Source organism: Pangasianodon hypophthalmus, chromosome 2, assembly GCF_027358585.1.
Source record: "Pangasianodon hypophthalmus isolate fPanHyp1 chromosome 2, fPanHyp1.pri, whole genome shotgun sequence".
Lineage (NCBI taxonomy): Eukaryota > Metazoa > Chordata > Actinopteri > Siluriformes > Pangasiidae > Pangasianodon > Pangasianodon hypophthalmus.
In genome coordinates, this window is record NC_069711.1 from 26,403,052 (window position 1) to 26,415,259 (window position 12,208).

At 43.3% G+C, this 12,208-nt stretch overlaps 1 protein-coding gene across 5 annotated transcripts in view; it reads left to right on the forward strand.

Annotated features, from left to right (window-relative positions):
- The window catches only part of agap1 (ArfGAP with GTPase domain, ankyrin repeat and PH domain 1), a 142,472-nt gene that overhangs the window by 32,932 nt on the left and 97,332 nt on the right, over positions 1-12,208 (forward strand). For 3 of the 5 annotated variants that reach the window (XM_026933391.3, XM_026933393.3, XM_026933392.3), the window contains exon 1: positions 1,377-9,998. The exons of the other annotated variants lie outside the window; for them this stretch is intronic. In XM_026933391.3, the coding sequence (XP_026789192.1) occupies positions 8,741-9,998 (1,258 nt within the window). In that variant the 5' untranslated portion in view covers positions 1,377-8,740. Of the gene's footprint in view, positions 1-1,376; positions 9,999-12,208 lie in introns of those variants that run through there. 5 annotated transcript variants of the gene reach the window in all.

Genomic DNA, 12,208 nt, shown 5'->3' on the forward strand with positions numbered 1-12,208 from the left:
CTGATTTGTCTCAATTAGATGTGCATCTCTGTGCTTCTTTTTTTTCTTTTCTTCTTTTTTTTTTTTAGCAGAGGAGTGTTTTGTGGGGCGTAGGAGATGATTGAGGTGCGGTTTATTGCTTATTGTGCTCTGTGTAACTGTTGTTCCTGCTGCTTTTAAGTCATTCTGCAACTCTCTGCTGTGTGACTGCTGGCTTCTCTCTTGCCTTCCTTATAATTAGTCTGAGAGCACGTTGTGAAATCTCACATGGCGCACCTGTCCAGAGATGATTAGTTGTGGTTCCATGAACTTTCTACCTGCTTATTATCAAAGCAGTTGTACTGACAAGGATGTTTAAGGTCTTTGCTGTACCTCTGTAGATTTTTCCATTTGAGTTTTGTTTAATAATTTTGTTCCTGAGGACTGTAGGCATTGTGTTGAGCTGGGCGGTGGACGCAAGTTGAGGTGAGCAGTGGACGCGTGTTGAGCTGGGCGGTGGACCTGTGTTGAGCTGGGCGGTGGACGCGGGTTGAGGTGAGCGGTGGACGCGGGTTGAGCTGGGCGGTGGACGCGGGTTGAGCTGGACGGTGGACGCGTGCTGAGGTGGGCGGTGGACGCGTGCTGAGGTGGGCGGTGGACGCGTGCTGAGGTGGGCGGTGGACGCGGGTTGAGCTGGGCGGTGGACGCGGGTTGAGCTGGGCGGTGGACGCGTGCTGAGGTGGGCGGTGGACGCGTGCTGAGGTGGGCGGTGGACGCGTGCTGAGGTGGGCGGTGGACGCGTGCTGAGCTGGGCGGTGGACGCGGGTTGAGCTGGGCGGTGGACGCGGGTTGAGCTGGGCGGTGGACGCGGGCTGAGCTGGGCGGTGGACGCGGGTTGAGCTGGGCGGTGGACGCGGGTTGAGCTGGGCGGTGGACGCGTGCTGGCACAGGGTAGCTGACCTGGCTGGCTGCTGAACCAGCAGATCACAATAATGACTCTGTTCCACTGCACCAGTTTGCTAGGTGTTTGTTACAAAACTTCTCTTTGCAGGTTGCTTTCTCCGGCTTCCCTGAGTATGTTCTCTCTTACTCCAGTCCATCTGTTTGGTCATGACTAGCTTTGTCCTTCCTTAATCCCTTATGGATTTGTTTTTGGTCAGTCTGTAGAAACTAGGTTGTGTGACACCACTCTTGCCTTCTTTCACAGCTCTGTGCTCGAGCTGAGCATTAGACATTGCATTGTGAATAATGGCGTGTACATCTTTTTTTTTTTATGTTGTTCAGCAGTGATAATTCTTGAATTCAATGCAGAATATCACATGCAATAATGGAATGGCTGACTGGTTCCATAAACAGAAGGGAAGAATCTGAATAAGTAAGTGGAGAAACCTAACGAGTCCAGCTACTTACAGACAGGTGGACTGCACAGCATAGTAAAGCAGTTAACCTCCTCCCATACTCTGTGGGGTGACCTTGATTATGGATCACAATGGAATGAGGAAACAGTCTCATTGACTTTGAAAGAGGGTTCATTACAGGGGCATGGCAGCAGGAGCTTCAGTCACAACGACTGCTCGACTGGATGTATTTCAACAGGAAGTGACATCTGCCTATAGATCGATAGGAAAGACAGTAATTAGGGTTGGAATTTGTGTTTGAAACGATGACTGTGATGCTCGTACATTAGTGTGATATGTAAAGTAGAACAGAATAGCAGCTGTCTTTCAGGTTACTGAGCATGCCAGTACAGAAACATGATCAGACTGCAAGAATCAGTGATCAGTCAGCAATAATAATTTGTCCAGAGAGGGATATTATAGTAGTGTTGTAGTGAATAAACCCCTCATTACAAAGGCATACAAATAGACATTTGAGAGTTCTTGTCTACAGAGATGCGGGGATAAAACCGATATGATCAGACGAGTCGTCATTCTCAGCATGTGCATGTGTATGATCCAGCACTGAATGTTTGACCCCTGCAGTGAGTGAGTGTCCCCTTACAGTGAAAATCAAATCAATACCAAGTTATTCTGACTGATCACGCTGAAACATTTCCATCCTGATGAGAGCGGTCTCTATGAGGATGACTCCGCCCTCCTATGCCCCATCCACAGGGAACAAGGGCTCACTGAATGCTTTCATGAAGCTGTAAATGATGTAAATCAAATGCTATGGCTTTCACAGTCAACAAGTCACAGTTCAAACTTATTGGACACTTGTGGGAGATTTTATACTGATGTGTTAGAAAGCACTCTCCACCACCGTCATCAAAGCACCAATCGAGGGAATATCATTTGGAAGAATGGTGCTCATCCCCAAAGCTCCAGAGATTTGTAGAATCGTAGAATGTAGAATTTGTTCTGGCCCAACACATTATTGTATATTCTCGTATAATGATCAGTACTGTTTACTGGCATGTTCGGGTTTTATTAGACTTGGAGCTGGACTGTTTTTTTTTTTTTTTATTATTTTTTGAGCTGGTGAAGCCAGAGCAAATGATTTGCCTAAGTGAGCAAGCTTTTTACCATTGTCAGCAATATTTCTAATGATACTAGTTACACTAGAGAAACAGACACAGCCCTCACAGACCATCTTAGACTAAGAGTCTATGACATGATGTCATAGTAGGTGGGTTATTATAATAAATCCATATTAATAAACTGTGTAGCTTATCTTACACAGACATCTTTAGCGCTGTATTTACTGCAGAGTAACTTCAGTATCCTGACTGGAAACAAGGCACCTTGATTTGAGTGTGCACTTCAGACTTCAGATTTCATTAAAGCAGCATTTTAGTGATTTGGTCTGTAATTATCACATTCCTTTGTCTTTCTGGGCCGTGAATAAAGGCACAGGCCAAATAACATTGGAGCAGATTCACTACTGTGGGAGCTTTGAACCTGATAATAAACACTATTATTTCAGCAACTGCTCCAGTTTCAGAACACAGTGTTCAGCTCTGTTGTTGTGTTAGGATCAGTATCGCTCTCCTTTGGGTTTGTATTGACTGTGAGTACGCCGTTTACATGACTGCATTGTTTTTCAATTCAGTAATTACTTTTCACTCACTCAAGTATTCAGCAGTTTAGCCAGAGTATATAATTCAGTTCTGAATTAATTTATTCCACATTCCCGATGTCAAAACACATCCAAACATATGCCTGATGTCATTACCTGTATATATTTCACATGGATGTGCTTTTATGTTCCGTTTGAGCGCAGTGTGTGCCTGCGTTTGCATTCCTAACTGTGCTGAAGTATTCTTAAAATGCAGCCGCACTGAAATACGATGTTGAAAAATGTTGAATTGGAGTAGCACAGCTCTTGCATTACTCTGTAAATGCCTTGCTCATGTCAGGCCTTTGACTATGATAAAAGGGTGGCTTGTGTTTGAAGCTACTCGACGGTGTAGGTTGGTGTATAATTTGCGTCCCCCTGTGTAGGATATTTGCTGCAATCTTGCTTGTTTCAGGGTTTTTCCTCTCTGCAATTAGAGCTGCTTTGGAAGAAAATAATGGCATTATGTGAAACTGATCCTGTCATTGGTTTGCAGCTCTAACAAAAGAAACCGGGACGCTGCTGAAACAGTACATTATGAAGAAATAAGAAAGGGATGCATAGCAAGGCAAAAAGGCAAAGCAGTCTAAATGTACATGCTCCAGTTTATGTAATTGCTGGTGCTTACTTTTTTGTGCAAAGTTTTAAATCAGTTCTAAGCCAGAGTTTGGATTGTACATATTATTTGAACAGACAGATTCTCATAATATCTCATTATATCTTTATAGTCACTGCTACAGTAGGAACAATAAATGTGAAAATTAAAGAAATATTTTCAGAACAGCATGCAGAATTGTTTTCCCCCTAACTCAGGAACTTCTTGCTCAAAAGAAATGAAACTCCATCCCTTGCACCAAACCCAAAACAGCGTTAGCCCTGAGCAGTGACGGATATAACTCTTTCATTTCGAATCCGTCTGATGCAAGAAGATCTGCATGGTATTGCATGAAGCAAGCTAACTTGATAAGCCAGGCTTATTTCAAACAAGACAAGCTAATTTTCCCAATTTCTGTACGTTGAAGGAAGCTAATCTTAAAAACCGCTTAGTTACTATAGCAGCATATGCTTTTGGACACATCTGCTCTGTCAGGCTCATGTTGAAGCTTAGCTTAGTTTAGGGATATAATTGTTTAAAAAGTAGCCTACGTATTACCAGTTCATACGTCATTTTTAATACTTGAATGTTGATGAGGTATAAAAGCCAGAAAAAAGCTATTAAAAAAAGCTATAAAAAGTATACTACAGCAGGAGGTTGCAAACATTTTGCAGCCAGGACTGCTTTAAATGTAAAATAAATTACACAGACACCTCAGCACTTACATTTTTGAACATAATCCATCTATTCTAATATTATGCTCATTATTTAAATGTGTGAAATAATATTTTGGGTATTTACTGAAGCTATAGATTATTCATTCCTGAAATTTTCCACTTAGACTCCTAATGGTGGTTCGGATTAAACCCATTCAATTCAAGTGACCAGTCAAATACTACTGACTCCTCTCCAACAGGGATTTAGCTGGATATTATTTTTCAGCTCTGCCCTATTTGCACTAGCAGGAGGAGGATTTTGATGGAGATTACAGAGCGCTGTGCTGAAATGAAAATAACTGTTAAGTAGTCAAAAATAAATATAACAACTCTGCATGTTGGGTTGTGATTTCCACCACTGTGGTAAAGTAATTTCCCAGACCCCGTGTCTGTGCTTCACGGACCGTACATTGACAACCACTGTCCTGTGATGAAGGTTGTTACATTATCAAACACGTCTGTTTGTTAATAATTCAGTGGATGAGGGAGTGTATAACCAAGAGTCTAGTGGCAGAGCATTCAGGCTGCCAAGATCATCTGGAACAGGATCATCCTCTACCGTGTATGAGTTGCATTAAATCCACCTCTGAAGGTGATGGGCAGCATTCATTCCACTAAGGTTCCCAAACCTGCTCCTGGAGTACCCCACGTCCTGCACATTTTAGTGTTTTTCCTGCTCTGACACACTGACTTCAATTCAGGAAGGGCTGTTAGCTGTATCAAGTGTGTTGGGAGCAGGGTGCAGCGAAAACACTAAAATGTGTACGACCAAGATTGGGAACCTGTGCACTATGAGATGGGGATTTCAGTTACCACTGTTTTATTCAGCCATGTTATTTACATTTCCCTTATGTAAGTGCTATACACGTATCGAACACAGTACAGCATAACTGTAAACTGCGTACTGTGTCGTTTTGTGCTATCTCACCACTGGCACATTTCTTTACAGTTTTGCAGATGCAGAGTGGATGTAGACTGCCATTTCAGCGGTCTTTTAAGATTACTACTTGTCACGCTGTATGAGATGAGCCCAAAGAACTCTTGGCCGAATCCTATGACAGACTGTACAGACCTATAACGTGTTCTCCATATCACATTATACGATTAAGATCCTCTAACGATAGAGCTGCGATTAAAGAGAACGACTGTGTGTGTGTGTCATCAGTCACCATGATCCAGGCTTGTACACAAAGTGGGCTTGCATAAACCAGCATTCTTCAAAGAGACCTTGAGGTAGTAAGTTTTTTTTTTTTGGCCATTATTATGGTTGATTTACTTTTCACTAGTGCCACTACCGTATTTGTAACAGTCCCGTGAGTTTGATGTCATCCTGTAACGTCCTTCTGTTGGTAGCTTTTTATACGAGCAGCATAGCCTCATTTACACTGTGAGATTTTAATAAAATAGTTGGAACACTTCCAGAACTTCGTTGTTAGCTGTCTTTCACTGCGATGGCATGTAATCAGCTGGCAATGAGCATGTCATATTAGTGTTCTAAGACCATTACATTTTTTAAAATTAAAAAAAAAATTTTTTTTTTTAAACGATATGGGTTTTTTTGTCTGCAAAATCTAAGCATAAATTGTACTGCATAAATCCAGCTTTATTAAGGCAACTGTGTGTCGTGAAGTTTAGATGATTTACCTTGCACTCCAGATGTGTCCTTAATGACTTTTCCTGCAGTCTCCTTTTGGGTGCTAAAATATGGAATGCAGTTGGTTTCTGTATTTTTCTGCATTTTCAGTAGATTTGCACTTACTGAAATATACTGTGTATTTGTATTTAACATGGACCTGTGTGTCTTTCCACACTGCTGTTGTGTCTAAATCCATACCATCAACGGAATAAGCGAACACTCGTTAGATAATAGCATCTTAATTTGATCTAATTACAACTTATTTCTCTCTGTGTGACTTGGCCTGCTTAAATGCCAAACGAATTTGAACATATATATTATCTGTATTGTATTAGATATTTTCTTGTGCATTCTGCCAGACAGCGTCTAGAGTTTTATTAATACTCAATTGGTTTTCTTTTTTGTATTTCTTTGCAGATGGAACAGGGATTAAAAAAAGCCCTTTCTATGCTGCCTGTAACTGATATTTTTCTGTTTCCTGTATATATATATATATATATATATATGTTGTGTACACGTGCGTGAGACACTGTTATTACAGGCAGACTAAAATTAACGGCGGGAACACACTGAACATGGACCCACCTGTCTGACTAGTTTAAGTGAGGCTCTTTGCAGTAAGCCTGGATATTACTAGCTCCCTTCCTGAACGTACCTTGCGTGGTGAGCATGATGGAGGGGGGATGGGATGCTGGAAGGACCTTGTTCATGATGGAGGCACATTTGAGCAGGTGGTGCTCTTTTGGGCAGGGAGGGGCCATGAAGGAGAAAGCAGAAAGCAGCCAGGCGAGAATGAGCACTAAAGAGCCCCTCCCTAATCCACACTTAATCTCCGTAATGATTCCACAAATGTCAGGCGAAACCGAGGCGCAGGGTTTTGAGGGGAGATTGGAGGAGTCTGTGTTCCAGACACCTCCCTCTTCTGGAGAGAGAGGGGCAATGAGGAGTGGGCAAGAGGGCAGATAAAATTGTAGACTTGATGTAGAGGGTGGGTGTGTGCTGTCTGCTTTATTAAGTATAACATATTTTAGGTGTTTTTATATCGCCTTATAGAAACATCAAGCGTCATAGATGTTCATATCTGATTGTGAGTCTCTTGGACAATTCACTGATTTTGCACATTTTCTGAAATATCTGTTTACTTCCCTGTGTAACATGCTGCAGCCGCTCATTATGCATTCTTGTCACATTGATACTTCTACTCTCATATTTGTGTTATATGTATCTAGCTCCTGTGTGTAACACTCGCTGCTGGACATTAAGTCTTTTAATTTCTCGATAAAGGATTAAACAAGCTTATCTCGTCTAATCATTATCTTAGTCTGTAATCGTGAAAAGGTGCATGTTTTATGAACAATATATGCTCACAAGTATATCAAAAAAGACTTTTTCATGTGAGAAAATCTGAAAAATGAAACCATGTGCAAAGAAATGAAGATGAAAAAACAATGACATGTGGCAGTGTGTGAAACATAACGTGACGTGTGTAAAAAAACAAACAAACGTGAAGTTGTGACTCTTCTGGAAGAGTACACAGCATAAGTGATTATTTTGAGCTTTTCAAAGGCCTTGTCTTGTCCTCGACAGTAAGACTTCAGGTGAGCCTGGTTGCCTTCAAAACCTTTTGATTGACAGGGACACTGATAAACCCCGCCCCGCTCACGCGCCGGATGGCTGTGCATCCCGGAGCGGATCACGTGCTCCTCTTACTGTTTTGTCTGCATTGCTTTCAGATTACGTTTTGCACACTTTCCACCTGAATGGCAAACCTTTAGCAGGAATATTTTTTTTTCACGTGCTGCACCTTTATTTAAATCCCCAGCACTGTGTTTAGTCGCGTTTATCTATCTGTATCTCATTCCGTTTCCCCCCCCTCATGAAACACTCTAAATCAGAGACGTGTGGAGGGTTTATGCCGTCTACTCAATGTCTAATTAACATCTGAAGCGCTGTTCATTTTAAACCGGTGATGCAAGCTGCATGCAACACCACAATGCGCTGCGGTGAGCGCGCGCTCCAGATCCAGTCCGGCTTTTGCTTTCACTCCTGCTGTTACAGGAGGATCCGCGTCTCTCAGAGCGCTCGCTGGCAGAAGAGGAGACGGATCTACAGCTGCATCCGTCTCGCCTTTCCAGCAGCCTCATTCTGCAGCGTGTGAAGTGTGACTCTGGACGTGTGTTTCATGAATGTGAATAACACTGAGGACGCGGCGGTGAAAACAAAAGCGTGCGAGCGAGCGGCGCGGCGGGGGGGACGCGCGCGCACAATAGGCAGCAACCCTCTCTTGACCGGGACGCACGGTTCGAGGTAATATTTACTCTCAAGATGGACAGCGTCGCTGCGGGATACGAAACCGGAGCTTTCATCAGAGCGCGCACTTTCTCTTAGACCCGGGACATTTCTGAGAACCGATGGAGTTTAGGACGTTCTTCTTTTGGATCGTTAACCGTTGATGTCTTGTAGAGCTGTTACTGTAAATGACCATCACTCCAGAGTGTTAAACGTCCGGTACTCGACTGCATTTTAGGTTTTGCTGACACAAATTCACCTGGACTTTATTCGCGCTATTATTATTATTATTATTATTATTATTAGGGGTCCAAGCACAGAAGGTGCGTTAACCCTACTGTATTATTATTATTATTATTATTATTATTAGTGGTGCTCTGAATTATTGGTATGACCTGTGATCATGTTCGTCCCTCTTCAGTGATGCCGTGTTAACCCTGCCTGCGTTGGTGTATTTATTTATTTTTTTATGACTTTCGTGTCTAAAGAATGTATCTGCTTGATGGAAATTGTGTGGAGAGAATGGATCGGGGCACACCACAAAGGAAAACTGTTTATCGGATCTCTCTTACCTTAGTGAAAAGAGAGAGCTTGCAAGAAGGTGGCGGTGCTGCTCCGGTGCACCGACGGCTGGAGAACCCCAAGGTGAGTGCATATCGGCGGGAAGGCTCAGTAGAACTCCAGCGCAGTTGTCTCCTGGAACAGGTCAAAGAAGTGGAGGATGAGACAGACGAATTGTCTTCGCAGGCATACAGGAACTTCAGAACATTTAGCACTGGGCAGCTGGAACTTGGTAGGTCGAAAATCTCCCGAAAGGCGCTTAGTTTGCGGAAAGATAACTCAATGGAATCAAATGAAATGTGCACCAGGACCTCACCAGAGGATGCTCGCAATACTGAACGGAAGGAAAATGGTGCTCAGCTGCATGAATATAATGTGCATGTGAAGGCAGTGAATGAGAATAATGGAATTAAAGATGTTGAGACTGAGGTAAGCTGCAGGGAAAATGTGGGTGATAAAATTAACACAATCCTCCAGACATCCAGGAGTGCTGAAGAGCAGGTCAGCGGAAGTGGTGCTGAGGATCAGGCATCTGAAGAGAGTTGCGATCTTCCCAAGGACAACAGCCTTGCTTCTTTACTTGCCAAAGAGAACGGAAGTGCTGCAAAGCAGACGCCCCAGACCCCAGCAGTCAAGAGGCACCCGAGCTTGCTGCGTCGGAGTTTCAGCTTTCGCCACTGGGCAGGAGGGGAGCTGCTGCGGCTCCGAGCCCTCTCTAAAGAGAAGCATCACAGCAGCTCAGGCTGCATTGGGCGTGATGAGGCCCAGACTCAGTCCTCTGTGGTCCTGCAGAACCCAGCTGTTGAGGAGTCTGAGATGGGCAGCACTCTAGATGCAGACGAGGTCCTTGTCCAGGTGGACTCCTTGCAAGAGCCCAGTCGCAGGGACCGTGCCAAGGGCAAAAACCGCACACTGGACAACAGTGATCTACTCAGGCTTTCTGAGAAACCCCTGGTGGAGAAAGAGGGCTTTCTCAGAGCAGCTGGCCTTCGCTCCAGTGGCCAGGAGCGCAGGCTTCTTCGCTTCTTCAGCGGGATCTTCTTAAAGAAGGACAGTACCTCCACGCCAGTGAGCAGCCCCAGCAGTCGTTCTCTCCGCAAGAATGGCCTGATGAGCTCCCAGAGGAAGACCATCAAGGGCTACTCACAGTCCAGCACTGAGAGTGTGAACGGCTTCCTGCGGGACGGTAACATAAGCTTCTGGTTTTTTTTTTTTTTTTTTTTTTTTTTTTTTTTTTTTTTTTTTTTAATCTTTCTGTGATTGATGTTAAAGAATGGGAGTGTGGGGGGTGACAGGAACTGTTTGGTGGTGAAAAGTCAGGATGGGGGCTGGAGAGATGTTTGTTTATTTTGGACACAAGGGTGATGTTTAGCTGCCATTCTTTAGGGCTCTTTGTGTTTGTGTTTCATTACAGTGTGTCTAGTCTTTCCTTAGTTGCTCCTCTTTCTCTTTGTCTCACTCACTCTTTTTAAACTAGTGCCTCTGTCTAGAGGGTAGAGCTTATTTTCTTAAATGGGGCAGCAGTGAATGTATAAGTGACTTGTTTACTCTTGTTACCTCTCTGTATTGCTTCTGTTTTTGACCATGTCTATTGATATGCAAGACTGTATGTAATTAGTTCTTCCTCTTGCCTAGTTGCATTTCTTTTTTAGAAGGGAAGACCTAATTTGCTAAATGGAAGGGCCTGAAAAGTGAATTGCCCACTTAAAACAACATTTACAGCTCTCTCTGTTGTGTCCTATGCATTGTCTATCTCTGAATGTTCTTGGTGACAGCAGGTCACTAGAGATGCCCCACCATGACTGTCTGTGATATGGTAATGGTGGAGCTTCTGATAGATACTTCAAATGCTCTGAAAGTGCTCTTAATGAATTACCTGCCTGGGTGTGAGCCAAGGGCCATCTGCTGCCTCAGAGGTGGGCTGTACATCCCGAAAGACAGGCTGCTCTCGTCTGCTGAGAGCAAAATGCTTCACGCGCTGACTTCCTTTGCATATAGAGCCCAAGCGCCCAAGCATTTTGGTTTCTTCTTCAAATAAGAACTTAAATTGGAATAGAAATTAGCGAGTCCATTTATTTCTGATGTTCTGAGGTCGTTGAAGAGTTTGTGTCTGTTTTAAAGCCTGTAACATGTACGGTGTGTTTAGATTACAGGACATTAAGTGTGTGTGGTGTAACGTTACCAGTGCTGAATGACTGCTTCCACATTCTGCAAATTCTTTAGGCATTCCTGACGTTAAGACAGGACTCTCTCACGCAGCATAGCTACTAATTAGATAAATAGATGAAAACTTTCAACTGTTATTTGAAATGTTTTGTGTTAAATATTGAGCTCTGTTGCGAGTCTTAATGAAGGCCTGATGTGCAGCATAATTAACAATTCATTTTTTGTGTCCTGAGTTTCCTGAGTTGTACAGAACATGTGCCTTTTGTTCAGGCGTTGTTCGGTTCAATTAGCGCTGCAGTGCTGGCGTCCAGAACGAGCTTTTCTAGGTGCCATGTGTTACTGCATAGGAGCAGGATGTGAAATAGCATTCTGTTACGCGCAGTCAGCACCAGCAGTCTGCATGGTACAGATCCAGATGGGCTCTCCATAAAGATTCTTTTAGCTTAAAACTGCGTAATGAGTTTTGTTTCCGTATGGCACAATCTGGGATGTGCTGTCGTTATTTTGTGTGTGTGTGTGTGTGTGTGTATGTATGTATGTATATATATATATATATATATATATTGAGAGAGAGAGAGAGAGAGAGATTCTGAGGCTCATTCAGTTCTGTAAATGTACTTTCAGGCTGTTTATGTGCTTGCAGAAGTAATGGCAGGATGTTGGCAGGTTCCTGATTGAGGAACAGAAAGTCTGATGCATGTAACATGCTGAAGTCTGTATCCTTCTAATCTCCTAGATGGTTCTGTACAGCATGTCCCCAAAGTCTGAGGAGAGGGCTGATTAAAACTGCCATAGACAACAACAGACAGCAGATAACTTCTGTATTTTTTTTTGTTTAATATTTTTGTTCCCAGCCCCCTTTATTATTCTTCATATTGGAATCTTGGCTCTCGTTTAGCAAAGTACTGTCTAAATAAACGTCAGAAGAACTAGCATATATTCCCAAGCTCTTTTTAGCCTCAGTAAAGCATCTATATTTATTTATTATCCCTAAATTACACACCAGTGATAAACTCAGGAGGGATGTTTCAGTGCGGGATTTGAGCCTCATGGATGGAGGTCACTCTGACTCAGGGTTAATGGTGTCAGGTGTGGGTGGCTGTTTGTGTATGACCTATATTTGCAGCCATGTGATGCGAATGATGCGTGTTGCAAGCATGGATATGGAGGATTAGATGCAGTAGGAGCAAGGTTGTAGATTCTTGTCCCAGAAGTGTCAGTATGGTGGAA